This window comes from Castor canadensis, chromosome 3, assembly GCF_047511655.1.
Source record: "Castor canadensis chromosome 3, mCasCan1.hap1v2, whole genome shotgun sequence".
Lineage (NCBI taxonomy): Eukaryota > Metazoa > Chordata > Mammalia > Rodentia > Castoridae > Castor > Castor canadensis.
Window position 1 is genome coordinate 160,760,817 of NC_133388.1, and position 15,102 is coordinate 160,775,918.

Genomic DNA, 15,102 nt, shown 5'->3' on the forward strand with positions numbered 1-15,102 from the left:
GATTGGATAATCCATAGATTTAATGGACAGTTCTGTATGTTTTACAATGTATGAAAAACCTGGATAAAATAAAACAAGGATTATTCGTAATTTGTTTACACGGAGATCTCTTAGTGGATAAGAGTACAGTACACCCTTGGAAATCAGTTTCAAGGAATATATTGATCACAGTTGCCCTCTGTTTCCAGAGGTAAATGCTTATTTTTAATTCTCATCCTTTTCAACTTCTACATTACTTGACAGAATTAAGCACTGCCTTTAGATCAAGTCACCTCATAGGGCTTCAGCAGCACTACTTTCTAATAGTGCATCTCCACTCTGTTTCTTTCCTTTTTGCTCTGGCCCCTTCTCTGGCTTTTTATCCTAAGTCTGCCTACAGTATTGGCCAATTTTTAGGTTTGAGTGTTCACTTTCTCCTCCAGGTATCCTCTGTCAGTGCACATTTGCAGTCTTTACTTCACAAGTCTTTCTCTCCATCTCCATCTTCTTTCTCAAACACCTGACCAGCATTTCCAGCTGGACCCTGGACCATACTGCAAACTCAGTATGATCAGAGCAAAATTTATTCTTTCTTGAAGTTGAAGTCTCTTTTATCTTTCTAGTACTAAGCTAAGTACTTCATTTGTTATGAAAATCAACCTATCTGTCTGAAAGATTACATATTTCCAGTTAATAAAGTCCAAGTTGATGGAGTCTTATGGGTTTATATGTTGTCTTTTAGATTATTATCTGTGGAAGACAGATCATCTGTAGTTATTTGTCTCAAAGCATAGAACTAAAAGTCGTTCAGCATTACATTGGTCAAGATGGACAAGCTGTGGTTCGAGAACATTTTGACTGCCTCACAGCCAAACAGAAATTGCCCTCATATATATTGGAAAACAGTGAACTGACAGAGTTATGTGTGAAGGCCAAAGGAGATGAAGACTGGTCAAGAGACGTGTGCCTAGAATCCAAAGCCTCTGAGTATAGCATCATCATCCAGGTATGGGAAGTAGTATAGTCTAGAAGAGAGCGGCTTTGTAATTGAAAATTCCTCAATATACTTTGTATTTGATTCAACCCTTAATTTGTTAAATGCTTTTTAGTAAAGTAATTAAAAGGTGATAGAAACAAAAAGGGAGAGATCTGAGAAAACGTAGAAAGACTTTGGAAGGTGCTTCTCAAAGGTTACTTCCCTATCTCTGTTCTTCCCAGATGCAGGTGAGTTAAACCTCGAAAAAGATCCTGATGCATCAAGGCTGGGGGTGGGATGGGAATCAAGCTGGCGACCTCCACACTTGAAGATATTTGTCGTGATCTGTTACTTTTTATCTCTTCCTCAGTCTTCACCATCATCATTTCCTTCCCATAAAGGACAAATCCTCTCTTCCTGACCCCAGTTAGTCTCCTATCACTGTATTCTTACGCAAATCCCTTCATCCTCATGGAAAGAATAGGCCCCCATCTACTATGAAGTCTGGTTTTGCTTAGCTGGTTTTTTTAGGGGCTTTTTCCCTATAACTTTAAACTTTTTTTATCATCCAAACTGATATTGTATCTGTGTCTTACTTTGATTAACTAGTAGGCTGTTTAGTATCTAATAGAACCCTTTCCTATCTCATGTGCAGGTGCCAGCTTCAAACAGTTCCATTATTTATGTCTGGTGCACAGTTTTGACTTTGGAACCCAACTCACAACTGCAACAACGAATGGTGAGTGCTTTCCCAATCATGAAATATGGTATACGACTCTGACCTCTCCTGTTCTGAAATAAATTAAGGTCAGAGTGACCCAGTGAAGAGATTTATTACAAGTTTGTTTCAGCATCAGACAGCTGGAATACTGCAACAAAGCAAATATGAAAGTTGTTCTGTCCTTGTATTTTTATAGATTGTGTTCAGCCCTCTTTTTATCATGAGGAGTCATCTTCCAGACCCCATTATCATACATTTGGAGAAAAGGAGTCTGGGATTGAGCGAAACACAGATTATTCCAGGAAAAGGGCTGGAAAAACCACTGCAAAACATAGAACCTGACCTTGTACATCACCTAACATTTCAAGCAAGGTATTAGCAAAGTACATTACATTTTTATATTTTCCTAAGAGAAATTCAGTAGAAAAGAAAACTGGTACTGTTGGGAGGTAAGGGAGCATGGATGACGTTTATTATATAATTTCTTATTTTAAAAGAATGTTATTATTTAATTTCCCTGCATAGTGTTCTCTTATTCTCTTCTGTAGTTTTAGATACAATTCAGCCTTTTTCACTAAATCTAGAAATAACTAAGAGAGAAGCCAAGCATGGTGTACTACATGTATAATCCCATCTACTCAGGAGGTGGAGACAGGAGAATTGTGGTTCAAGACCAGCCCCTACAAAGTTAGTGCAAGACCCTGTCTGAAAAAGAAACTAGGACTAGGGAATGTAACTCAAGTGGTAGAGGACTTGCCTAGCAAGTGTGAGGCTTTGAGAAAGAGTGAGAGAGAAAGGGAAAGATAGATAATAGATAGATAGATAGATAGATAGATAGATAGATAGATAGATAATCAGAAAATGTCATTTAAGTTAGATATAATTGACCCACAAGTTTTAGTAGAAGAAGAGATGACTAGCGATCTCACCCAAGCGTGAGCAAGTGAAGAGGAAAAGCCGGGGCCCAGATCATGCCAAAACTTTGTCAATAAATTCCTAGGTTACCAAAAATGGACTTGGTCCCACAAAAAGTATTGGTCTATATAGTACATTTGTAGTTATAGTTTTAGTAAATTATAGACCACTTTAGAAATCTGATATGCTTGTTTTTAATTTTAATTTCTTAGAGAAGAATATGATCCATCAGATTGTGCTGTTCCCATATCAACAACCCTCATTAAGCAAATAACCACTAAAGTACTCCCTGGAGGCACAGTTAATCAGATCCTTGATGAATTCTATGGGCCAGAAAAGTTCCTTGAACCCACGTGGCCCTATAATAAGAAGGAATCTGACAGGTAACCTTTTTTAGTGATCTTTTTCTGCACACACTTCTAAAACATTAAGAATTAACCATTGACAGAAATATTAGATGCCATAAATGGTGTGAAAGAAAGATTCACATGTATCTGGCAGATTCTGACCTTTTATTTTCAACATAGCTATATTTTATGTATTTTTTTACTTATAATGTAGAACATAATTGCATAAAAGTTGCTTTCTCCTGCTTGCACGTTCAGCATTGAATGAATCTGGTATAAAGAGCTTTCATACAGGAGCGTGTGTGTCTGGAATCCTTAAACATATTTCATGAATACTAAAGTCATCATATTTCATTGAGTCTCTTGGATGTGGTATTTGGAACAGGAATGAACAGCTGAGTCAGTGGGATAGCCCAATGCGAGTGAAACTGTCAATCTGGAAGCCATATGTTAAAACCTTGTTGATAGAACTTCTACCATGGGCCTTGCTTATCAATCAATCCAAGTGGGACCTCTGGCTATTTGAAGGAGAGAAGATTGTTCTACAAGTTCCTGCTGGCAAAATTATTATTCCTCCTAATTTTCAGGTACTATAACATTTGAAACTAGCATAAATCTTTTTTCTCAACAACTAAATTTTATTCTGAGGTTGCATTTATGATCTTAAAAGGGTGAATCAGTTATGGACAATAGTCCTAGTAGGCGTATATGTAAGGGGCGTGGAATGTTCTTTGATATTCAGAGACTTTTCACATGTCTTTTCTTTTTCTCATCAGTAGTATTCATGTTCGAGTTATCTGATAACTTGTACTAGTTACATTCTCATTTCCATGCTGTACAGGATAATTGACAACTATCAGGCTTTGTCTACTCAGTGTATTAAGGATACTGAGCTGTATCATGTGCTTACCTGCTCCTTATATGTTCTTTGCAGTTCTTGTGGAAATTCTCTGAAACCTGGGAGGTATCATGAATTTCTCAACAATTTTTATCAGGGTCCCTTTTCCTTTATAAGTGGTCTTGGATGCCTGTCATATTTATCGTGTTGTTACCTCTAACAATATGGAAAAACAAACAAGAAAATGAAATTTCACAGGAAAACTTCATATTCTGTCTCAAGGGAACTAACTTCATAAGGCTAACCCATTTCAAGAAGTCATATAAATCTATAAGAAAATAGAGTTCAAGGAACTCCTAAATAAAATATTTTCCTGACAGAGAATAATTTCAGAGTCCTTTTTTTGAGTTCCAGTTCATAAACATCTTTATTCAATTGCATTTTTCCTTTTAAAAGGAAACAGCATCTGATTAGATGCTGTTACCTTATAGAATTGGAATGTTGACCTATGCAGACCTAGTGTTGCGTATTATTCTCTTGTCAAATGATATGAAACCTTTCAGTTTTAAAGCCTTCACTATTTACAGGATAGTCACATCTTGACTTTGCTTTTTCCCCCTCCCATAAATGTGAGTTTCTGTGTGAATCATAAAAGACATTGGAAACCAAGATAAAATGTATGTTGTCATTACAAAAGCGGTGAGGATATTTGGTTGCCTTTATTTTAAAAATCCCAGAGATCAAGGTAAAAAATACCAGAGTTAAGAAAAATATTTTATAATTGAAGCATTATTTTTCTAGGAGGCTTTTCAAATTGGAATATACTGGGCAAATACAAACACTGTGCACAAGTCAGTAGCAATAAAACTGGCCCATAACCTGACATCTCCAAAGTGGAAAGATGGATGTAATAGTGAAGTTGTGACATTGGATGAAGACGCATTTGTTGATGCTGAAATAAGACTAGGTGCTTTCCCAGGACATCAGAAGGTAAGGTCAAAGTTAAGTCTCCTTTTCTTTTTTAAGCACTTTTTGGGTTTTAGTCATTCCAAATAATTTATAACAGTAAAACGCTTGATTTCTTAACTTCTTAGACCTCAGTCTTATAGTGTTTCTTTTTTCTTTACTAGTGATAAAAGCTGTATCACATAATTTACCCAATAAATAAATAAATGCTCTATTTCAGAACATTCAGCAGTCACTTGATTTATAGTATGTAAATGAACTTATTCCAGAATATCCACAAATTGTTCTAGGCCTCCTTCTTTAGGAAGTAGAGTAGTTATCATTGTGAGCATTGAGTGAACGGACAAAGCCTCCTGCAGCAAAGGTCATCTTCCTGGAAATGGCATCCTGAACAAATGATAGGAACCAATTCAAATTCTTCCATAGAACCAGTGTTACAAGAGGGAATTTTATTCTTCAACAGTGGGCTGGTGTCCATGGTTTTTGATACATATACAAAAGGAATAATTAGATACTTAACTGAGTACAAATGTTGGATGTCTTTTAGCATAAATCGAAAGCCTATGAAAACCAATTAGTTGAATGGTGTAGTATGTAGTAATCAATCACATTAAATTGTAGGTATGAAAGTATAGTATCATAGTGTACCATGTGGAAGTCCCGTGCTGTACTTACTATCTTCATTATTTTAGCTCTCCCAAATGAAAGAAGGGGTACTTCACAGAGTAGAATTCACAGTGATCTTTCGCTGAGCAGAAATTAGATTTTTGATGGCCATCTTTGAAGAGCCTTTTTGAGAAAAGTTAAGGTCATTTGGTCACTTTTAAAAAAATAATCTTCCCCAAAACAAGAAGGAAGTCTTTTTTCAGTCTTTAAGGCTGCTTTCCATTTCCTCAGAATTGTCTGGGCAACACATGTTTATACTCTGCCAGCTAAAGTCCTGTAACACGAGTATAAATGGCAAAGAACTATAAGCATGAATCACCCAAAGTTGAATAGTTGTTAGTTGAGAGCTACCATCCAAACCTGGAAAATATGCTATGATATATAGCCAAATAACCAGTATCTCTAGCACTTCACAAAGTGGCCACAGCAAGTACTGCGTAAATGTTTGTGGGCAAACAAAGAACAAGCTGCTGGGAAATATGCTAATTTCCAATCACCCTTTAGTAGTAACTCTTTTCCAATCACTCTTTTGTGTCTGTGTGTGTGTGCGCACGCACGCACGCAGTATTGGGGTTTGAACTCCGCCTATACCTTAAACCACTCCACCAGCCCTTTTTTGTGAAGGATTTTTTTTTTTTTTTTTGAGCATAGGGTCTTGTGGAGCTATTTTGCCTGGGCTGGCTTTGAACTGCAATCCTACAGATCTCTGCCTCCTGAGTAGCTAGCATAATAGGTGTGAGCTCCTAACTTCTAATCACTTTTTAGAAGTAGCTCTCAAACTTTTTAGTCTCAGGACTCCTTTATACTCTTAAAGTTATTGAGGACCCTCAGAGACCTTTTGTTTCTGTGGGTTATAAATTTTTATCAGATTATAAATAAAGACAGAAAATTTTAAAACATAAGAATTTAAACATACTCTATTAGCCATCAGAATGTTATCATGTGTTAATATTGCCTCTGAGAAAATCTACTGTACACTCATATGGAAATTAGAGTGAAAAGATAAATAGCACTTTAGTATATTATAAAAATAGTCTTAACCTTGGGACACCTTGCTCAGAGAATCTCCCGTGAGTCTCCAGACCATCCTTTGAGAACTGCTATCCTGAGATTACTACTTACTAGTTGGATACCTTTAGGCAGGGAACATCTTCTCAGAGTTGATGTTCCTCAGGTAATGCAGTGAGGCAATGAAATGATGCAGATACTGGTGAAGAACAGTGCTACTCAGGCCACATGGGTTCCAACCCCAAGGAGACCTTGTGCAAGTTGCTTTTCTATTCTATACAATGGGGATAATAGTAATTACGTTATGTAGGCATCATGATGAATTTATGAGTTTATATGCATAAAGTAATTAAAACAGGTAGGAAGCATACTATTGCAATATATGAGAGTCAGTCATTTTGTTCTTCATTATCATCATTATTAAAGTTCTCAGAACTCTCCTTGGTCTATGGTAAGCATTCCATAAAATCACTGCTAGGATGAACTTGAGGAGGAGGAATGTTGAGTTGACTCTTGTTGAGTAAGATGTGTGCTCTTTGCTTGTATATAAGTTCTTTACAAACAGTGTGTGAGATAATTTGCAAACATATGAAAACAAATCTCTTATCTGTCTCTACACAATAGCAGCAAAAGGAACTGGCTTGCTAAAGTACCCTGTTGTAGAGTAAATCCTGACCCCTTACATTGGCCAGGACATTTTTGAAACTGAAAGTGAGTGCTGTTAAGTACTTTGGAGAAAGGTAAAGTGGCAAACCAAGAGATAAAACAACTTGAGAGATTTGCATATGTCTTATATTATTGTTTTCTTTCCCCAATTTTCTTGTAGTTGTGTCAGTTCTGTATTTCCTCCATGATACAGCAAGGCATACAGATTATTCAGATTGAAGACAAGACAACAATAATCAATAACACACCATATCAAATATTTTATAAACCATGGTTATCTGTCTCCAGTACCCATTCTGGAACAGAGGTAAGCAATACATCACCTGATTGTTTTGTCTGTGTTTTTGTAAATTAACAATAAGTATCAACTTTTTTCTAGCCTGGGGCAAACAACAAGCTAACACTGAATATAGGTCAAGAGAAATCCACTTACTTATGCTGTAACAAAAACCATGGATGGTAGAGCCAGTCCTTCTGAGGTAATTAATGAGCAGAAATCCTACAAGGCAGCAGATCCTGGCACACTGCTGAATTAGTTCTACCTGGGCTACACCTGCTCAGAGACTCCAGCAGTTTTTCCTAAACCCCACCAGCAGAGAAGTGAACTGGCTCCAGAGTTGCATGAAGAACATCTCCCTTGCAAGCCAAAGTGCCTGAGGGACTATGTGGGCAGAAGGCAAGGGTCTAAACTGAGCCACAGGTCTGGGAGCTGGGAGCTGTGTATCCATGAAATGTAATGTGAAAATGTAATCTTAACATCTCAGTGGCAGAAAATAAGTCCAAGAATGTTCAGAGGGATTCTTGATTTGGCTCATTATACAATTAAACAATTATAATTTAAGAGAATAAGGAGATTTTAAAAAAAAAAAAAAACTTAAAATAGGATGTGCCAGTGGCATACTACTATTTCAGGCTACTGAAACTGTCATATAGGAAAGTGTTATCTTACCTTTGTCTACACATAATTATGCCCCTAACTTTCAGCTCCTAAAAATTACAATAGAATAATCACATAGGATCAAAGTCTTACACTTATTACAATATGTTGTGGTATTTACAAAAATGTCAGAACAATAGAATTTTATCCTAGGCCACTGAAGTATTGATAAAAATATAAGTACCCCCATTGATAGCCCAGATGGGAAATAGAGGTCATCAGGCTGTGCCTTGTAGGTGAGGACTGGACAGGGAATCAACATGCTTCCTAATAATTCTCCTGCTTCTCCTCACCCCAGGGCTTCCTGAGACACTGGCCAGCACTTTTCACGCTAACGTTTGCTCATTTGTAAAATGTACAGAAGCTTGCATTCCCTACAGGTTTGAGAGGATTAAGATCACATAAATAAAAAGGATAGTCACTCACAAATGACAATAGTCAGCACCAACTGCAGCATCAGCATCACTCAGAATTCCTGATTTGCCTCAGCTTCCTAGAGAGAAGGGGAAGCTGGGCTCCTCCCTACAGCCAAGGAATGTCTCCTTTTCAACACTGACCCTGCTTCAAGTGGATGTAGGATTTTCTGAGAAACATGGTAGTCCCTAACCTCTCAGGGACACTGTGGGACAGTGAGGAAACCCCAAACCCAGAAACAGAAAACCTGACATCTGGCTAGGCATTGCCACTTACTGGCTTTGTGGTGTTGGGCACATCACAAAGTGAAGGTTGGTTCACTGGAAAGCAGCTCCCTCAGCTGTGAAAAGAGATTCAAAGAAATTATCCCAAGTCTAAAATTCAGGGACTCTAATACCAGAAACCATGTAGAGTTCCATCTGAGGGTTGAGATTAGTTTGCTTCTCCCTCAGGGTGAGTCTTAAACAAAATTTGTCTTCTGAGCCCCCAGTTCCATATTCTGAATCTCATTCAGATCTCTTTTCCTGTCATCTCCCATGTGCCACACCTTCAATGCATACCTGTGTGAGATGCTTTCTCCTCAGCATAGAGTATTTCTACCCTTGTGGCAACAGGATTTTTGCAAATATCTGGGGGACAATGAGAAATTTGTAATACCTTCCAGTCACCCCAGTTGAACATATTTCATTATGCCCAGAAATGCAGATCCTGACGGTATGGCTCAAGTGGTAAAGTGAAACCTGGGTTCAATCCCCAGTACTAATAAAGAAGGGAGGGAGGGAGGGGGGGGAAAAAAGAAAGAAAAGAGAGAGAGGGAGGGAGGGAGGGAAGAAAGCAAACACTGAGTTCACTGCTTTAATTGTCTCATTAGGGCATTCTCATGGAAACAGAGTTCCTGATATTCCCATTTCCTAGAGTTGTTCATGTTCTGAGAATACATAGTTATGTCTTCTTACAAGGTATGCTCTAAAAACTTAACTTCACCACTTTGCTGTAGTAAATGTGCTCCTCTGCATTGTCTTTTCTTTTTTTCAGTATTTTCACGTCCCAGACAGTGCTACTTTCAGCATTTGCCCAGGTGGAGAACAGTCTGCTATGAAATCCAGCTCCCTTCCCTGCTGGGACTTCATGCCTGACATTGGGCCATCAGTGTTGGATGTATCCCTGCTTCAGAAACAGATATTGCTGGGCTTTTCTCCTGCTGCAGGTGCTGACAGCTCACAGTGCTGGAGTCTGCCAGCTATAGTTAGACAAGAGTTTCCCAGACAGAGTATAGCAGTGCCCTTTGGGAACTTCAGGGAAAATGGATTCTGTACCAGGTATTTTACACAAATGTGCATGCCCTTCTTTGCTTGTCAGTGTTGCAAGATGCCAAGCGAGACAGGAGAATAGTTTCACTGCTCTACATATATAATGCTAGGTTTTACTTTTATCTTTAATAACTTCTAGACATTGTATTCATTTGGTCAAATGTTATGACCACAAATGTATTGTCTCAGCGTACTGCTTATGAGATTTTTCCCTTATGTACCATATGCTAGTGAGAAATGACAGTGTTTGTACTATAGAAGCAGCAATACATCATAATGAAAGTAATCACCTTCTTTTAGGAGTGTTTTTTTTTTTTTCTTGGTGATAATGGGGTTTGAACTCAGGGCTTCATGCTTTCTAGGCAGGTACTTTTATCACTTGAGCCACTCCGCCAGCCCCTCTTTCAAGAGCTTTTACCCTCTATAAAATGATGAGAAATAGTCTAAAACATGAGAAAGTCAAGTTGGAAAACCTTTTTTATTTTCCAGTATTTTACTTTTACTTCAAAATGGAAGCTTTCATAAAGAGTCATTTACAAAGATAATAACTTAGATACACTCAAGCCAAAGAAGATTCTGCTGTCGTTGTTCCTGTATGCAAGTTGCTCCAATTACTGATTACCTATTATGCAAATAACAGCCACAGAATCAAGCCAAAGACATGTAATTGTTTGTTCAGACTGGACTTCTATTTTGAGATTGTTTTGTATGCAATATGTCCTTTCTACAGCTGTCAGGAATAACTTACTTATGGTACATGTAACAACTACAAAAGAAAACATATTGGGACCTTATGAGAGGTGCCTTCTTCTCAGGACCATAAATTTATAGACTCTGATGTTTAAGCCATCCTAAGTTTCTTGATGTATACAGATCTTTAATTGTACTTTTTTAAAAAGATGACACCTTAACATAAGATAACCTTAAATGAGAAGACCCTATTTCCTACACACATCCTTTCTTCTTTCACAAACACTCTGATTTTGTGAGCATTTTTCATTCCTAACCCTATAGAGGATTAATTGCCCTTATATTCTGCTGTTAGATAATGTTATCAGTGTTTTGAGTTTAAGGAAGCAGTCTTCAAAGGTATGTGAACTTAGGTCTATAAAACAAAGCATTTTTAAATGGAGAGTCAAAATTTGAAAAAAACTTCATTGGGAATTGGGTTTAAAATTCTAAGAATCATAATGTAATTTAATATTATTTATAAACATAAAACTAAATAGACTAAAAGTACCATATTCTAGTCCTAGTGCCCAACTTTTGTGGCCATCAAAAAAAATTGTCTGAGGTTGGCTTGCCCAGCTCTTTCAAAATTGACCTGAGAGGGCTAGGATGTAGCTCATTGGTAGAGCACTTGCCTAGTATGTGTGAGGCCCTGGGTTCGATCCCAGCACAAAAAAAGAAAAAAAAAATTAACTGAGAAAACTTTCCTATTCATCCAAGGACTTCACTCTGAGAACCTAGTGTCCCATTTTCTCATCTCTTTCCTCTCCTCAATCCCAAGTACACATGTGATATGCACTTATTAATGTGTTTTCACCAAAGGCTGATGGATACTTCACTTTGGCAGTTCAAAAAAATGCAATCTCTGGGAAAGACTCAGATTACAAATAGGATAGATGACAAATAGGAAATTCCTTACTGCATCATTGACCCCTTTTAGCCAGCATAAAACGAAGAGCCACATTTAGCAGATTACCTAATTTCTTTTGTTAACTTTGACAATCACTACATGTAATTTAGACTTCATAAAGAATTTTTCTTCCTATGCCTATGCAACTGTATAACTCCAAGTAATATAATACAGCTTTGCCAAAATGTAGATCCTGTAAAGTGTTTTGTGAAAATTGACAATAAGCATCATGAGTCTACCTACATTTAGAATGACAAAAAGAGCAAGTAGTCAAATTCTCTAGTAGTCCTTCTAAAGGCAGGTCAACTACTCCTTTTCCAAAACTTACTGGGCACTTTTGGGAATGAAGAAGGTGCCCTTTCTGAAGAGTTTAGGGCAATATGCATAAAGGAAAAAAACAGCAGGCAAAGTTAGTATGAGGTTAGCTATTGTTCTCTCTGGGTGGTACAGTTATGGTTTTTATCTTTAAAATAATTTTCAAAATTTTTAATGGTTTATGATAAATACATGTTACTATTATTGCATTAAAAATCAGTAAACCTATAGTTCATGTATGACAGCCAACAAATGAGGGAATTGACTCCTTTTTCTAAAACTTTTCCTTGAGTTCGTTTGATTTGATTCTGTTCTAGGGCTATAGCACTGACATATCAAGAACACTGTGGAGTGACTTATTTAACTCTCTCAGAAGACCCTAGTCCTCGAGTAATTTTCCACAACAGATGTCCAGTAACACTGCTTATAAAGGAAAATATCAAAGGTATAGTTGATAGCACTAACTATAATGTAAATAATGTAAAATTTACATTTTTGATTTAGTAAATACCTGTGATCCTATAGACAATATTTAAGCAAAAGTATTATTCATTCCTTCTTGAGAAGCTTATTTTGCATATGCCTCTTTGAAATTTCAGATATTCCAAAGTTTGAGGTTTACTGCAGAAAAGTTCCTTCTGAGAGTTCAGTTCATCACGAGCTATATCATCAGATTTCTAGTTATCCAGACTGTAAGACCAAAGACTTACTTCCTAGCCTCCTTTTAAAAGTAGAATTGCTGGAAGAAATCACAACTGAGTGGAGTGATGCCATCGACATCAATAATCAGGGAACACAGGTCAGTGAGCCACATGTGTTCCTGCCAAGGCCCAAAGGCAAATTCCCTTTTCTAAGGTCTTGTTGATTGTTTATTTTAAATACAGTTTTCTAAATGCTGAACTTGTCTCTGTGTGAAGGCACCTGTTTATCCATTTTTGCATCCTCATCGAGCTATAAATTCTTAAACGTAAGTGTATATCTCTAAAGTATGCTATGCAACTACTCACCAGCAGGCAGAACTTGGTAAAAAATCAGGCCATCTCAGACCTAATACAAGTCAAGAATGAAATAAAATTTTTATACTTCTTTAAATAGAAAGTAGTCCAGTTGTATAGGTTTTAGGATGGTTATAATATCAACCTTAGATTAATCCCTTTTTCTAAGTTTGCCTAGTAATTCATAGAACTGTGCAAGTATAGTTTTAAAATCCTAAACAGATAAAAACATCCTGATTTGTTTGTTTTACTCTGAATGTTACTAGTATTACTTTTGATGAAAATGCCCCAAGAACCTACCATTTCTTTGCTGCTGCACTTAAAATTTACTGTTTGTAAGTAAAAAAGATTTATTTTGGCTCATAGTCTCAGAGATTTCAGTCCATGGTCAGCTGTCTCCATTGCCATAGGCAAGGCAGAAACAGCATAAGAAAGAGTATAGCTGAGGAAAGCTGCTCACCTCATGGCAGCCAAGAAGCAGAGAGAAAGGGGCTAGAGACTAACCAAGCACATCCCACTGACCTGCTTCCTGGTAGTAGGCCCTGCCTTCTGATAGCCCTTTCAGCTATGAAGTCAGCAGTGGATTACCCATTGATGAAGTTAGTGCCCTCCTGATCCAATCACCTCTCAATAGCACCTCCAGCTGGAAGCCAAACCTTCAAAGCATGAGCCTTTGGAGCCATTTTATATCTAAACTATAACAAATACTATCTGTTTCTAAAACTTTTTCAGTATTCCAAACAGAAACTCTGTACCCATTCTCCCCTTACCCAATTCCTGCTAACCTCTATTCTGCCTTCTGTGTCTATAATTTGTTTACTCTGAGCATAAGGGAACTCAAAAGCTGTTTGTCCTTTTGTATCTTGTTTATTTCACTTCACATATTGTCTTAAAGGCTCACTCATGTTATAGCATTATCAGAACACCATTCCTTTTATGGCTGAAGAATATTGTGCTATATATTTTAAAAGTTATTTCACTTTTATGAGTTCATATAGTATTCATAATAAGCATATGGAAATGGTTCTATTGTAATGGTTATAAAACGCATATCAAGGTTGTAAAGTATATTTACAGTAATAATAATGGTTATCATTTAAGAATCACTCTGTGCCAGGCATTGTGTTGAGCACTCTCAACTCTTCTCTAAGCTTTACAACAGCCATGCAAGTTAGGGCTTGTTACAGAAGTGGGAAATGAGACCTCCAACTCTAATTCCCATGCATTGTAAGAGAAGGGCCTAGGATTTTATCCAGATCGGTCTGGCTCCAACACCCATGCACAGAGGCCCTGTGCCACACATGCTACTCCTTTTCTTGGAATCTCTTGACTCTTCTCTTCCTCCATCACACTGTTTCTCAAGATGTAGCCTCATCCCCCATCCAGTGTCCTCCCTTCTGCTCTGGGCCCTCTGTTTGCTCATATCATATTTGTACCTTTAATTGCACTTTCTTTTCTTTCTGGGATTGAGCCCAGGACCTCATGATAGACAAGCACTGTACCACTTGAGCCGTGCTCCCACCCTTTTGTTTGTATTTTGTTTGTTGTTTTTATTTTTTGTATTTTATTTTTGAAATAGGGTCTTGCAAACTTTCCTTGGGCTAACATCAAACTCGCAATTCACCTGCCTCTGCCTCCAGACATGTGACACCACACCCAGCTTAATTCACTTATTTCTTTAAATTATGTCCTAATCACATCAAAATCCCCAATGGTTAGATACATACCTTACTTATCCTCAACCTGTAGCAGAGTACTTGTCAACACCAGAGGATTTTAATCAATATCAACTGAATCAATGCATGACTTAGTGAACAATTAAATACGAAGAGGTTACCAAAAATCATATGAAGGAGGCCAACAGGGTCCCAGGTATAACCTGGAGAAACGCTAACCTGCACATGTATAGCAACAAAAGTGATGAGGGGAAAGGAGCTGAGTAGGGGGAGAAGAGACTGGGTAGGAGAAGGAGAGTGGTTATGGGGTAGAACAAGAAAATGATGAGAAAGTGCAAGTTCAGAGGGAATGGAGGAGAAAGTTTGAGTTGTTCTCTCAAGAAAATGAGATCAGTATGGAAGAAGTTCTTTACCTGCTATAGGGGAGGAACCAGGCAAAGAGAGCAGGAAATATGAGTGAGAAGATGCTCAGAGAGACAGATCCAAGACACAGACAGAATAATTTGACTTAACCAGAAGAGCCACTCTGCATCTCTGACAGACTAAAGAGATAAGGATGACTACAGGTATAGATAGAGCCATGTGAAGAGATGGGGCTGGGAAATTAAGTGAATTGGTTCTCAGTGGCCTGGAGCTTATTTGTGAAGTGTGGAATGAATGATCTGCTAAGAGAAAAGAAAAGATGGAGGGGTCTGGGGAGAGCAGTAGCAGTGGAAACAATTAAAGGATTTGGC

At 37.6% G+C, this 15,102-nt stretch overlaps 1 protein-coding gene across 4 annotated transcripts in view; it reads left to right on the plus strand.

Moving 5' to 3' along the window:
- The window catches only part of Vps13b (vacuolar protein sorting 13 homolog B), a 699,658-nt gene that overhangs the window by 644,622 nt on the left and 39,934 nt on the right, over positions 1–15,102 (plus strand). For all 4 annotated transcript variants that reach the window (XM_074068910.1, XM_074068912.1, XM_074068909.1 and 1 more), the window contains exons 45-54: positions 722–985; positions 1,611–1,694; positions 1,873–2,048; positions 2,804–2,974; positions 3,324–3,525; positions 4,578–4,766; positions 7,243–7,389; positions 9,469–9,752; positions 12,015–12,142; positions 12,297–12,496. In XM_074068910.1, coding sequence (XP_073925011.1) covers positions 722–985; positions 1,611–1,694; positions 1,873–2,048; positions 2,804–2,974; positions 3,324–3,525; positions 4,578–4,766; positions 7,243–7,389; positions 9,469–9,752; positions 12,015–12,142; positions 12,297–12,496 — 1,845 coding nt within the window. The remainder of the gene's footprint in view (positions 1–721; positions 986–1,610; positions 1,695–1,872; positions 2,049–2,803; positions 2,975–3,323; positions 3,526–4,577; positions 4,767–7,242; positions 7,390–9,468; positions 9,753–12,014; positions 12,143–12,296; positions 12,497–15,102) is intronic.